This window comes from Coregonus clupeaformis, chromosome 29 (assembly GCF_020615455.1).
Source record: "Coregonus clupeaformis isolate EN_2021a chromosome 29, ASM2061545v1, whole genome shotgun sequence".
NCBI lineage: Eukaryota > Metazoa > Chordata > Actinopteri > Salmoniformes > Salmonidae > Coregonus > Coregonus clupeaformis.
In genome coordinates, this window is record NC_059220.1 from 54,739,023 (window position 1) to 54,753,110 (window position 14,088).

Below are 14,088 nucleotides of genomic sequence, written 5' to 3' on the forward strand. Positions count from 1 at the left end.
GTTTGTAATTAATTGTAGCTGCTACTGTCAGTGACTATTTGTATAACATTGCACAATTTTCGTGGTATGACACAGCTCAATTACTCAGGCAGGATATTCTGGAAAAATACTAACACTCAGTCGACGAGCGCAAAGTGATTCGTTCTCATTCGAATGTTGCTCACGAGCGCTGCCCGTGTGCAAATAAGGGAAGCATGGACATGGAAGCTCTCAATAGAGCACCAATGACAGCAAATTCCCCCGGAAAAGTGACAAAAGAACCATTGCCCAACTGTTGTGTACCGTGTGCACTGTGCAAAATAACGATGACTGTCCAGCCGAAAACCAGTCAACAATGTAGTGATCTGTAGCCTAAATCGTCGTTTTAATCAATTTTTCATGAACACTATACAGTCTACATGTAGAATTACATACATTTTCCTCATTCTAGCCTGTAAAATAACAATATCTGGTAACGAAACGTCCAGAGCCAGTGGGTTATTTGAAGGCATTCATAAGTACATAAAAATCCCAACAAATATTTGCATAGTTATGTATGAAAAAAAAAAAGGTATGCACTCACTAACTGTAAGTCGCTCTGGATAAGAGCGTCTGCTAAATGACAACATGGTAATTAGTCTATGTAGGCTATGCAAACAATAGGCTACTCTTCCCGTGATGGGAATGTTTTCGCGCTGGAGAACAAACCGTGTGCAAGCAAGCCTTTTATGATCTGTCTGCGTGAATGCGCGACTCCGTTTTGCACACTGCACCTGTCTGCCCCGGACGCTATAAAGGCGGTGCCTCGCCAGATAGAAATTAAAAGCTGACGACACACCACTGATACCCAGGCGAAATACTGCGGTCCATTCGAATAAAGAAGGGAGATCAAAAACTGGAAAATGGATCCTTGTGAATGCGCCAAAAGTAAGTTTTCATGTACATTGATCAATGTATCAAGGATAAAGGCTATGGATACGCCTTAAGCGTATTTATTTAGAAAACTCTTAATGACAGGTAATTGGTTATATTAGCCTAACTCGAGCCGTTTTATTTGTAGCTGGATCTTGCAACTGCGGTGGATCCTGCAAGTGCTCCAACTGCGCATGCACCAGTTGTAAGAAAGCAAGTAAGTGGGTCTGTTACGTTCTAAATCCCACTAGTAGTGTTAGGCCAACTGAGTTTTTCTTATCGCAGGTGGCACTAACTCCCTATGATTAGCCTAATTAACCTCATTAGTAGGCTGTGCAATAGTCTTTGGTTATAACTAATTTATTTTTTTGTCCCCTCAGGTTGCTGCGACTGCTGTCCCTCCGGCTGCAGTAAGTGTGCTTCAGGCTGCGTGTGCAAAGGCAAGACCTGTGATACCAGCTGTTGTCAGTGAGGCCTGGTGCATGACCATGACATCACAATGCAGTCCATTCCCTATGACTATGAAGTTGCCCATGTGGTTGTACCATGCTTGAGCATAGATTTTGCACTTTGTCAAATGTAAGGCAATAAATTGCATCTAACTTATTAATGTTTTTTTGCCTTTAACTTGGGTTGCTGGAGTTGTTGGAAATAAGCTTGTTCAGAATGTTTTATCCACATTAAACTGACTTAAAGAAACTTCACTTGAACTTACTCTAACGGTTGTCTGTGGCGTTAGTTTAGTACTTCAGATGGTTGACATCTGAGACTATCCACAGGAAAGTATTGCTTAACTGACTTTTTAGAGTGCTGTACTGAAGTGGCATTAGTCAATTGTTAATAGTACAAATGTTTCAACAATCAAGTTCAAGACAACTGGGAAAATAGTTTTTGGGTGGAATGTCTTAATCTGTCTGGTTGCTTTTTAGTAACCCACATGTGTCCTGGACGACTGTATGATGTATCCCTAACAAAGGGAGAAGTATTTGGATGGAAGACCCCTACGAACTTCGGTTGCTGCTGGGGGACTAGAGTAAATGTGCTGCTGTGCAGGTCACTTTCAGTGACTGGATCCTGCAAGCTCTTATTACGATGTCCTTGAACAAGTGTCTGGTATCTAATCTTCAATGCAACTCTAAATACTACACACAGCTAAACCTCCATGTCCACAATGCGCTTTGAGATGTAATAGTTGATTAGGAGTGTTTACTTTTAGGGTGCTTAGTTACCAATTAGGCATAGCATGGTTATGAAAGGCATATGCCAGCACATGAAGGGATTGAAAATTACATTCATTGCTATAAATTAGAATTTAGTCCCCATCACTAAACGAGGATAAGGCAGACTCAACGAGAAGGGAGGTTGGACCAATGACTGGCTGGAGGCTGAGCACCCACTCCCTCAAGATAGTATAGAGGGGTTATAAATAGCAAGCTGGAACAATTCAAGCAATTGCTCGCTCCTGGGAAACCCCATCAGCTCTGTTTTTGATTTTACTAAAATATGTTCAAGTTCAGGCACAAGGTTGCAAAATATATCACCTTAATTACCATCCAGCACAGCAGGTGGCGTGAGAGAGCTGCCAACAAGTACAAAGTGCAAGGTCTTGTGGGGAAAAAGAGGCATGATTGCTGAGCATTACCATAGTCCTTGGTGGAACCAGAAGTGCGCTTGTTTGAAATGGAAAAGCGTCGCGGTAGCTATTGATAAATAAGAACATTAAGATGAAGCAGATGCTGTACAAGTGGGATGCACTGTTGAGCGCTACATCCTGAGGGGTTCGTGCTGATTGTATGGAGATTGTGACAGCCTGTTAAATGGCATCCCTTGAGAAGGAAAGAACAAGATGTATGTCAGGAGAAGTGCAGTATTATCATAAGGAGACTTATACTTGGAATACAGAGGAGGAATGGAGGGAAAAAGAGAGGCAGAGGAAGAGGTTGAGCTTTAGTCTGTAAAAAATGGCAGGAAAAAGGGAGATGGTTTGTTAAAGAAGAATGGTAGAAAGTGTAAGCAGAGTGAGGTGAAGACAGGAGGAGAAATGGAAGTGAATGAGGGGGAAGTATCGGAGGTGGTAGGTTTGGTGAAGTTCTCGGAGCCCGAGGCTTGCACCGAGGGTCAGGATAAAGATGAGTCGGTGACAGTAGGTGTGAAGTCTTTGGAAAAAGTGCACCCTTGCCTTTTGGCTGATCCATTTGTAGTTTCAGAGTGGGTGAAAACAGAGTTGGGTGCTGTGGATTTGGTGAGGGTAACCAGAAGTGGTCTTGTGATAATTGTTGGTCTAGTGATAATTGTTTGTTTCTGCTGGTAAGAGGGAGCAGGCGCTCCGTGTTAATCGAATTGGGGCAAGAGATGTGAATTTTTTGCTCAAGAAAGGTCGCCATTGAAAGGAGTGATTACTGGGGTAGCGGTAAATGTGAAAGTTGACCAACTGAAGGGGAAGATTCCCGGTGTTTGTGATGCTCGTCATTCGATGCAACGCAGACAAGGTGGTGTGAGTGGTGAAACAGAAGAGTCGTTGTCTGTTGTTTTGAGTTTTGATGTTGAGTCTTTGCCCAACAAAGTGATGTTAGGATATATAAATTATCCTGTATGAGCTTTTGTTGTTACAGGTGTCAAGCTTATGGGCATGTGGCAGCAGTGTGTAGGAGGGAGGTTCCTAGGTGTGAGAAGTGTGTAGCATCGGTGAAAGTAGTGGTATGTGTTAATTGTAGGGGTGCCCATGGGGCTGGGGATCAGAAATGTCCGGTGCGAGAGAGGCAGTTTGAGGTTTCCAGGGTTAGAGTAGTGCAGAAGTTGTCATATGCTGAGGCAGTGAGAAAGTAGAGGAAGATGGGTCAAGGGGGAGGGATCCTGAGAGGAGTCGTGAGAGTAGTAGGTCTGTACCAGTACAGAGGGATAGGACAACAAGTGATATATGTTTCAGTAAGATTGGATTTATAGCAATGGTTGTCAACTGTACTGCAGGGATGGAACGTACGTCACAGAAAATTGCAGTTGTGGTGGCAGCTGCAGAGAGGTATTTGGGTGTGTGAGACTTGACGTCAGAAGAGTTACAGGGTGTGTTAAGTGGTGGTGTCCCATCCTTTCAGGCTGTTGGCCTGAAGTAGGATTAAATAGATTTAAATAATTACATTTACATTTCAGTCATTTAGCATACGTTCTTATCCAGAGCGACTTACAGTTAGTGAGTGCATACATTATTATTTTATTTTATTTTTCATACTGACCCCCCGTGGGAATCGAACCCACAACCCTGGCATTGCAAACACCATGCTCTACCAACTGAGCTACATCCCTGCCGGCCATTCCCTCCCCTACCCTGGATGACGCTGGGCCAATTTTGCGCCACCCCCCTACAATTAACACATACCACTACTTTCCCCAATGCTTCACATTTCTTTGTCTCATGCCCTTCTGCACACTTCTCACACCTAGGAACCTCCCTCCTACACACTGCTGCCACATGCCCATAAGCTTGACACCTGTAACAACAAAAGCTCGTACAAGATAACTTATATATCCGAACATCACTTTGTTAGACAACGACACTGTTTCACCACTCGGCAGGAAGGGACAGAAGAGAGGAGGCTATTTTTACAAGATTAAGGGTGGGACACAGCCAGTTGAATAAGACATTAAATGTGATAGGAAAGCATTCAACAGGAAAGTGTGATTATTGTCAGGAAACAGAGACCGTGGAGCATGTATTGCTACAGTGTGGGAAGTATCAGAAGGAAAGAGAGAGGATGAGATCTAGTATGAGGGAGAAGGGGATACAGGAAATTAGTTGAAAGAGTATATTGAGTAGAACGTCATTAGATATAGTCTCAAATATTTTGTTATCTTTTTAAAGAGCTGGCAGGTAGGATTTGGTTTCTCGTCTCTGGCCCACACTCCAGTACAGTATGTGGCGGTAATGCACCATAACGTTGGATGCCAATCGCCGATGAACCCCACTGAAGAAGAAGAAGAAGCAGAAGAAGAAGAGAGGGGAAACGAGGCATCATCCAATCAGCGGAGACCTCAGAAGTGCCGGGTAAAATGTATGTCCGACTGGAAAACAAATGAGATACGCCCAAAAGAGTGAAAACAACTTTCATAATTACTATTTGTGGAACAAGGGAAAGGATAATTTGCTATCCAGGCTTCACGTAAGTTACCCAGCGAATACGCGTTACAACTAACGTTAGTTATGAATCAGTACGCGGCCTGCGGTTGCGTGCCACTCGCTTAGCTCTACTTAGCTAGCTTGCTAACGTGCCTTGTACCTGTCTAAACGAACGGATTCTTTAAATGTGTAATTCTTATTAGGGTTGTTGTTAGCTTTGGGACACAACATCGGGAGTCTAATACACAGACTCCCGAGGTTGTTGTTGTTGGCATATCAAAATCAGTTCTTAGAGGCTTTCCACGCTAGTTAGTTAGCCTAGTAGCTAATCGTGCCAATGGGGCATGCGCGCGCTGGTTTCGATTCAGCTGTCATCGCGTGGCTGTATGCATCTTGACGCAGGTAGTTCGCAGAAAAGTCACAACAACTAGGTTAAAAGATATGTAGTAGCAATGTCAAGTTATTTACACTGACATTGTGGACAACAGAGCAAAAGGCTCCAAAGTTCACATGCTATGGCCCATGGCAGAATAATAAACACTGATTTCCATAGAAACAATCCACTGAACAGTCTTTGTTTGTGTAACCGGTGTGAAAGGGCTAGTTAGTGGTGCGCGGTAGTAGCGTTTCAATCGGTGACGTCACTCGCAAGAGACCTTGAAGTAGTTGTTTCCCTTGCTTTGCAAGGTCCGCGGCTTTTGTGGAGCGACGGGTAACGGTGCTTCGAGGGTGACTGTTGTCGATGTGTGCAGAGGATCCCTCGTTCAAGCCCAGGTAGGGGCGAGGAGAGGGACAGAATATATATATATATATTTTTTTTTACATATGGACAACATAATGAACATATGTTATTTATAAAATTGACGTTTGGAATGAAGCACATGAAGCTCAACAGGACAATCGGGTTACATTTGGCTGAGGTCTGATTAATTAGGCTGTAATACACAATTAATTGGTATATACAGCCAGAAACTAATCGTCTAAATGTTACTTACAAGCCAGAATGTTTAATAGGATTACATTTGAACTTACTCTACAGGTTGTCTGTGGTGTTGGTACTTCAAATGGTCGAAATTTTAGATAAAATGTCCACATGAAAGTATTGTTGACTTTTTCAAGCACTGTACTGCAGTAGACATTTCTGGCACGTGCAAAATCATATAAATTCATGCTGACTTCAGTTAGTATGCATGCATGTACTTCAGTCTTGTCCACGTGCATTTGGTCATGAGCAAACGCATGTCTGCAAGAGATGCATGCATGCATACTAACTGAAGTCAGCAGGTATTTATACTGAACAAAAATATAGGCGCAACAATTAACGATTTTACTGAGTTACAGTTCATATAAGGAAATCAGTAAATTGAAATAAATTAATTAGGCCCTAATCTATGGATTTCACATGACTGGGCAGGGGCGCAGCCATAGGTGGGCTTCGGAGGGCATAGGCCCACCCACCGGGGAGCCAGGCCCAGCCAATCAGAATGAGTTTTTCCCCACAAAAGGACTTTATTACAGACAGATACTCCTCCGTTTCATCAGCTGTCTGGGTGGCTGGTCTCAGATGATCCCGCAGGTGAATAAGCCAGATGTGGAGGTCCTGGGCTGGCGTGGTTACACATGGTCTGCGGTTGTGAGGCCGGTTGAACATACTGCCAAATAATCTAAAACGACGTTGGAGGTGGCTTATGGTAGAGCAATTAACATTCAATTTTCTGGCAACAGCTCTGGTGGACATTCCTGCAGTCAGTATGAAAAATGTATGCACTCACTAATTGTAAGTCGCTCTGGATAAGAGTATCTGCTAAATGACTAAAATGTCAAAACAAATGCGCAAGAATTGGCGGGAGACAGCGGAGCTATTTCTGGAGAGAGACTCGCCTATATCTTTGCCACACCTCCCCTTCTTGTCTCAACATTTTAAATTATACTCAACACATTATCTTCACACACGTTAGATACTTTTCACTGACAGTCGCAACTCAATAATCACCTAGGCCTATTGCCACGAGCGCTTCCCAAATAAGCATAGGCCTACGAGCTTGTGATTTCAAACAGTCCACAGCAATTATTTAAAAGAAGATAATGATCCTCGATTCCTCTGTGGCTAAGTCATGCTTTCTGGTGAAGTATTTTGAATTATTTTATTCATTTCTGTATAGACAGGAGTATTATATAATTTGGGCAAATTCATTTCCATTTACTTCCCTATTCGACCCACCGCTATGCCATTTCTCTCCTGTTCTATTGGTTTTCATATCAACTTTCTTTCGTTGTCCAGAACCCAAAGGCACAATCCTAGTCGTTGCATCTTTAGGACTCTCAGACCATGAGAAACAAGATTCTCTGGTCTGACAAAACCAAGATTGAACTCTTTGGCCTGAATGCCAAGCGTCACGTCTGGTGGAAACCTGGCACCATCCCTACGGTGAAGCATGGTGGTGGCAGCATCATGCTGTGAGGATGTTTTTCAGCAGCAGAGACTGGGAGACTAGTCAGGATCGAGCGAAAGATGAACGGAGCAAAGTACAGATGAAAACCTGCTCAGGACCTCAGACTGGGGCGAAGGTTCACCTTCCAACAGGACAACGACCCTAAGCACACAGCCAAGACAATGCAGGAGTGGCTTCGGGACAAGTCTCTGAATGTCCTTGAGTGGCCCAGCCAGAGCCCGGACTTCAACCCGATCAAACATCTCTGGAGAGACCTGAAAATAGCTGTGCAGCCACGCTCCCCATCCAACCTGACAGAGCTTGAGAGGATCTGCAGAGAAGAATGGGAGAAACTCCCCAAATACAGGTGTGCCAAGCTTGTAGCGTCATACCCAAGAAGACTCGAGGCTGTAATCGCTACCAAAGGTGCTTCAACAAAGTACTGAGTAAAGGGTCTGAATACTTATGTAAATAGAATATTTCAGTTTTGAATTTTTTATACATTTGCAAAAAATTATAAAAAACTGTTTTTGCGTTTGTTATTGTGTGTAGGTTGATGAAGAAGAAAAAAACAATTTAATACATTTTAGAATAAGGCTGTAACGTAACAAAATGTGGAAAAAGTTGAGGGGTCTGAATACTTTCCGAATGCACTGTAACACACACACTCATGTGACTCAATCTGGGACAGCCATAAAGACTGCATGTCATTTAATCCAGAATAGCCATTGGTTTTTAATCCAGCCATTCTGTCCCTTGATTTCCAGTGGTTGCCATGGACGTGGAGGGCTTTGGAGAGCTCCTGCAGCAGGCGGAGCAGCTTGCAGCGGAGACTGAGGCCGTGTCTGAGCTTCCCCATGTTGAGAGGAACCTTCAGGAGATCCAGCAGGCTGGAGAGAGGCTACGTTCCCGCACCCTAACCCGAACATCACAAGACGCTGCCGACGTAAAAGCGTATGCTCTCTCTTGTGTATCAGTCAGTCACTGATATTTTTTTTGTTTTAGAGATGATCCTCACAGGCAGGGCTGTGATATGGTTTGAAATCACATGTGCCGTGTAGGCCATTTCCCTTTTCTAGTAAACGGCCCATTAATATCTCATGATTTCCCCTGTAATGAATGAGGCTGATGGTAGTAAGATTTTGAAGTCATCTGCACAAAGCTCATCGTTATATGACTGGATATTTTTCAGACAACAATACATCTGACTGCGTTTAGGCTACTTGCAATTATGTGATCTTGTCACTGTTGTGTGTGAAATAGAGGACAGATATGTTTAATCAGTATTTGTACTCTTGGACATCCAGTTTATGGGAGCTATCCTGTTCTGTTAGAGATTGAGAGATGTCTATAAAAATGGATTTACAATGGCAGACTGGGGTTTATGCTGCCCCCCACATTTCACTGGCATATGAAACAGTGTCTGTGTTATGTTCTGCATTGCAGTCAACTTACTTAATGCTCCTCACGCCCTCTAGAGGATAGTATACTAAACGAATGCAATCTGCTGTTTCCTCTGTTCCCTGTAGCTCCATCCTCCTGGGGTCCAGAGGCCTGGACATCTTCCACATCTCCCAGCGTCTGGAGAGCCTGAGTGCTGCCACTACCTTTGAACCTCTGGAGCCAGTGAAGGACACTGACATCCAGGTATTCATTTCATACTGTCTCTCTTTACGATTGTGGGGCTGTTTGAGCTTTTGGGCTGCTTTGACAGCCACACCTGTGTATGTCACAACCTTATTTTTTGCGTTTTTCAGAGGCAAAGGCAGCCAGGCAGGTGATGGGAGTGAATGTTTTTGAGCTGGTAATGATGCTTTTAGTCAAACTGGCAGTTTCATATCTGGTTCTGTTCATGTCACAGCTGAGGTTTACTGCGTAATGATTTTTATGCTAATAGGCAAAAGGCTGACGGATTCTGTTGGAGGATCATTGCAGTTTCTTATTGTTGGAAGGTTTAGAAATGTTGTGTGTCTAGGAAAATATGGCTGATGTGGATAGTGTCCAAATCTCTACTCATCATTCTGTATATCAAACCCACTGCCTGAAGTGCTGAGAGTTTGCTATTCAAATGCATGCACAAAAGTTAACCCAACGTCCTTTTGATTCGATTTTAACTATCTTTGGTAGATGTCTATTTGATTTACATTGGGGGGTATTGCATTACAATGAAGATGATTTAGCTACAGTCAGAATTAGCGGAATTCCTTTGCCTTAACCAATGAAAAATAGCCTTCATTAAATAGAGCCTAAATAAGAATCAGGACTATCACATGATACATATCTGTGTAAATAACAGCGCTGCTTGGTTTTTTCACGCTCAACTGTTTCCCGTATGTATCACGAATGGTCCACCACCCAAAGGACATCCAGCCAACTTGACACAACTGTGGGAAGCATTGGAGTCAATATGGGCCAGCATCCCTGTCGAACGCTTTCGACACCTTGTCGAGTCCTTGCTCGACGAATTGAGGCTGTTCTGAGGGCGGGGGGTGTGCAACTCAATATTAGGATGGTGTTCCTAATGTTTGGTATACTCAGTGTATTTTTACTAGCTATGGAATAACCCATTGATGATTAAGTGGGGCTGTAATCTGTTCAAAACCTAAATAAATGGCATATTAGTGGGTTTCAAACTAGGGCTGGGAATTGCCAGGTAGCTCACGATACGATATTATCACAATACTTTGGAGCCGATATGATTCGTATTGCGATTCGATGTTCCAAACATATTGCTGACCATGTCTGCTGCAGAGGGACAAGAGAGAGCCATGAGAACATTTGTTTTGATCAGTCATGGAAATAAAAGTGCTCAAAACAAATTGGCTCCTTATTTCAAAAGAAGTTGGAGAACAAGCTATGAATAGTGCTGAGCGATTAACAAAAACTTTTTCGTTTTTAAACAACTCATTGACCAACATCAGTTCAATTATTTGAATTCCATTTCGTTAGGGATTTTTCAGTGAGCTCAATGCGCACATCGCACAGTTTCTCTAGAGATAAATCATATCCAACCCGACTTGTGCGATGTAGTAGGGAGTTGTAGTTTCCAACAGGCCAATGTTCTAGATAGTTTAGCGCATAAAACGTGGTAATTCACTACAATCAAATCAAATTGTATTTGTCACATGTGCCTAATACAACAGGTGTAGACCTTACAGTGAAATGCTTACTTACAAGCCCTTAACCAACAATGCAGTTTTAAGAAAAATAAGTGTTAAGTAAAAAAAAAAAAAAAAGAGAAATTTGAAAAAGAACAAATTAAAGAGCAGCAGTAAAATGACAGTAGCGAGGCTATATACAGGGGGTACCGGTACAGAGTTAATGTGCAGGGGCACAGGTTAGTTGAGGAAATATGTACATGTGGGTAGAGGTAAAGTGACTATGCATAGATAATAAACAGAGAGTAGCAGCAGCGTAAAAAGAGGGGGTGGGGTGGGGAGACAATGCAAATAGTCCGGGTAGCCATTTGATTAGCTGTTCAGGAGTCTTATGGCTTGGGGGTCGAAGCTGTTAAGAAGCCTTTTGGACCTAGACTTGGCGCTCCGGTACCACTTGCCGTGCGGTAGCAGAGAGAACAGTCTATGACTAGGGTGGCTGGATTCTTTGGCAATTTGTAGGGCCTTCCTCTGAAACCGCCTGGTGTAGAGGTCCTGGATGGCAGGAAGCTTGGCCCCAGTGATGTATTGGGCCGTACGCACTACCCTCTGTAGTGCCATGCGGTCGGAGGCCGAGCAGTTGCCATACCAGGCGGTGATGCAACCAGTCAGGATGCTCTCGATGGTGCAGCTGTAGAACTTTTTGAGGATCTGAGGACCCATGCCAAATCTTTTCAGTCTCCTGAGGGTGAATAGGCATTGTCGTGCCCTCTTCACGGCTGTCTTGGTGTATTTGGACCATGATAGTTTGTTGGTGATGTGGACACCAAGGAACTTGAAGCTCTCAACCTGCTCCACTGCAGCCCCGTCTATGAGAATGGGGGCGTGCTCGGTCCTCCTTTTCCTGTAGTCCACAATCATCTCCTTTGTCTTGATCACGTTGAGGGAGAGCTTGTTATCCTGGCACCACACGGCCAGGTCTCTGACCTCCTCCCTATAGGCTGTCTCATCGTTGTCGGTGATCAGGCCTACCACTGTTGTGTTGTCAGCAAACTTAATGATGGTGTTGGAGTCGTGAGCAATCACCCCTGAGGGGCCCCCGTGTTGAGGATCAGCATGGCAGATGTTGTTACCTACCCTTACCACCTGGGGCGGCCTGTCAGGAAATCCAGGATACAGTTGCAGAGTGAGGTGTTTAGTCACAGGATCCTTAGCTTAGTGATGAGCTTTGAGGGCACTATGGTGTTGGAACGCTGAGCTGTAGTCAATGAATAGCATTCTCACGTAGGTGTTCCTTTTGTCCAGGTGGGAAAGGGCAGTGTGGAGTGCAATCGAGATTGCATCTTCTGTGGATCTGTTGGGGCGGTCGCAAATTGGAGTGGGTATAGGGTTTCTGGGATAATGGTGTTGATGTGAGCCTTGACCAGCCTTTCAAAGCACTTCATGGCTACAGACGTGAGTGCTACGGGTCGGTAGTCATTTAGTTAGGTTACCTTACTGTTCTTGGGCACAGGGACTATGGTGGTCTGCTTGAAACATGTTGGTATTACAGACTCAGTCAGGGACAGGTTGAAAATGTCAGTGAAGACACTTGCCAGTTGGTCAGCGCATGCTCGGAGTACACGTCCTGGTAATCCGTCTGGCCCTGCGGCCTTGTCAATGTTGACCTGTTTAAAGGTCTTACTCACATCGCCTATGGAGAGCATGATCACACAGTCGTCCGGAACAGCTGATGCTCTCGTGCATGCTTCAGTGTTGCATGCCTCGACGCGAACATAGAAGTAATCCATTGCGCGTCTACTTGTCTTGTATGGAAGAGAGAAAATAATAATAATAATAATAATAATAATAATAATAATAATATGCCATTTAGCAGACACTTTTATCCAAAGCGACTTAGTCATGCGTGCATACATTTTTACGTATGGAAGAATGTATGCTTATTCCTTATTTACTTTAAAGAACTTCAAAATAGTGAGTTTGTCAGACAGCATAGGCAGTAGCTCTATAGAGATGAGATGACTTGGAATGAAATAATAAAGTCATCAAATGAAACAAATGTAATATACACAACAACTGAAATATTTTATTAAAGTAAGGTGAATAAATTATGGTTAATAAGTGATAATCAGTAATGGGCAGTCACTACCATCATGGGACTTTTATTAATTGTTTTATTCTGTGTTGTTACAGCGTTCAACCCACATAAGGCGTAGTGCAAGTAATCGAAATGGAAAACCGTGATTAAAAAAACAGAAAATCTAACCGAAACTGAACCCACCTGAAAAAGCACTAATCGCTCATCACTAGCTATGAAGTTTTGATGTAGGTACAGCCAACTACTGCAAATATAATGTTGCAATATTGTGATGTAACTATCGAAGTTTATATATATATATATATACACACACACACACACACACACACACAGTTGAAGTGTGAAGTTTACATACACCTTAGCCAAATACATTTAAACTCAGTTTTTCACAATTCCTGACTTTTAATCCTAGTAAAAATTCCCTGTCTTAGGTCAGTTAGATCACCACTTTATTTTAAGAATGTGAAATGTCAGAATAATAGTAGAGTGATTTATTTCAGCTTTTATTTCTTTCATCACATTCTCAGTGGGTCAGAAGTTTACATGCACTCAATTAGTATTTGGTAGCATTGCCTTTAAATTGTTTAACTTGGGTCAAACGTTTCGGGTAGCCTTCCACAAGCTTCCCACAATAAGTTGGGTGAATTTTGGGCCATTCCTCCTGACAGAGCTGGTGTAACTGAGTCAGGTTTGTAGGCCTCCTTGCTCGCACACGCTTTTTCAGTTCTGCCCACAAATGTTCTATAGGATTGAGGTCAGGGCTTTGTGATGGCCACTCTAATACCTTGACTTTGTTGGCCCTAAGCCATTTTGCCACAACTTTGGAAGTATGCTTGGGGTCATTGTCCATTTGGAAGACCCATTTGCGACCAAGCTTTAACTTCCTGACTGATGTCTTGAGATGTTGCTTCAATATATCCACATCATTTTCCTTCCTCATGATGCCATCTATTTTGTGAAGTGCACCAGTCCCTCCTGCAGCAAAGCATCCCCACAGGATGATGCTGCCACCCCGTGCTTCACAGTTGGGATGGTGTTCTTCGGCTTGCAAGCCACCCCCCTTTTCCTCCAAACATAACGATGGTAATTATGGCCAAACAGTTCTATTTTTGTTTCATCAGACCAGAGGACATTTCTCCAAAAAGTACAATCTTTGTCCCCATGTGCAGTTGCAAACCGTAGTCTGGCTTTTTTTATGGTGGTTTTGGAGCAGTGGCTTCTTCCTTGCTGAGCGGCCTTTCAGGTTATGTTGATATAGGACTCGTTTTACTGTGGATATAGATACTTTTGTACCTGTTTCCTCCAGCATCTTCACAAGGTCCTTTGCTGTTGTTCTGGGATTGATTTGCACTTTTCGCACCAAAGTACGTTCATCTCTAGGAGACAGAACGCGTCTCCTTCCTGACATTTACATTTTAGTCATTCAGCAGATGCTCTTATCCAGAGAGACTTACAGTTAGT

At 43.3% G+C, this 14,088-nt stretch overlaps 2 protein-coding genes across 4 annotated transcripts in view; both read left to right on the forward strand.

Moving 5' to 3' along the window:
* The first annotated feature begins 788 nt into the window (after positions 1-788).
* On the forward strand, positions 789-1,497 carry LOC121577275 (metallothionein A). The gene is made up of 3 exons (XM_045209025.1): positions 789-906; positions 1,040-1,108; positions 1,272-1,497. Exons 1-3 carry the CDS (start codon positions 882-884, stop codon positions 1,361-1,363), a joined length of 186 nt encoding a protein of 61 aa, XP_045064960.1. The 5' UTR covers positions 789-881; the 3' UTR covers positions 1,364-1,497.
* A 3,392-nt stretch (positions 1,498-4,889) lies between these two features.
* LOC121576659 (nuclear pore complex protein Nup93) overlaps positions 4,890-14,088 on the forward strand; it is a 33,965-nt gene continuing 24,766 nt past the window's right edge. The window contains exons 1-3 of one of the 3 annotated variants that reach the window (XM_041889989.2): positions 4,890-5,045; positions 8,202-8,388; positions 8,964-9,081. In XM_041889989.2, the coding sequence (XP_041745923.1) occupies positions 8,210-8,388; positions 8,964-9,081 (297 nt within the window). In that variant the 5' untranslated portion in view covers positions 4,890-5,045; positions 8,202-8,209. Of the gene's footprint in view, positions 5,046-7,843; positions 7,861-8,201; positions 8,389-8,963; positions 9,082-14,088 lie in introns of those variants that run through there. The other 2 variants (XM_041889991.2, XM_041889992.2) reach the window with 2 other exon arrangements.

Coding starts and splice junctions, on each gene's coding strand:
- LOC121577275 (XM_045209025.1), top strand. CDS start 882: ATGGATCCTTGTGAATGCGCCAAAA. Junction 907..1,039: donor TCCTTGTGAATGCGCCAAAA/GTAAGTTTTCAT, acceptor TTTTATTTGTAG/CTGGATCTTGCAACTGCGGT. Junction 1,109..1,271: donor CACCAGTTGTAAGAAAGCAA/GTAAGTGGGTCT, acceptor TTGTCCCCTCAG/GTTGCTGCGACTGCTGTCCC.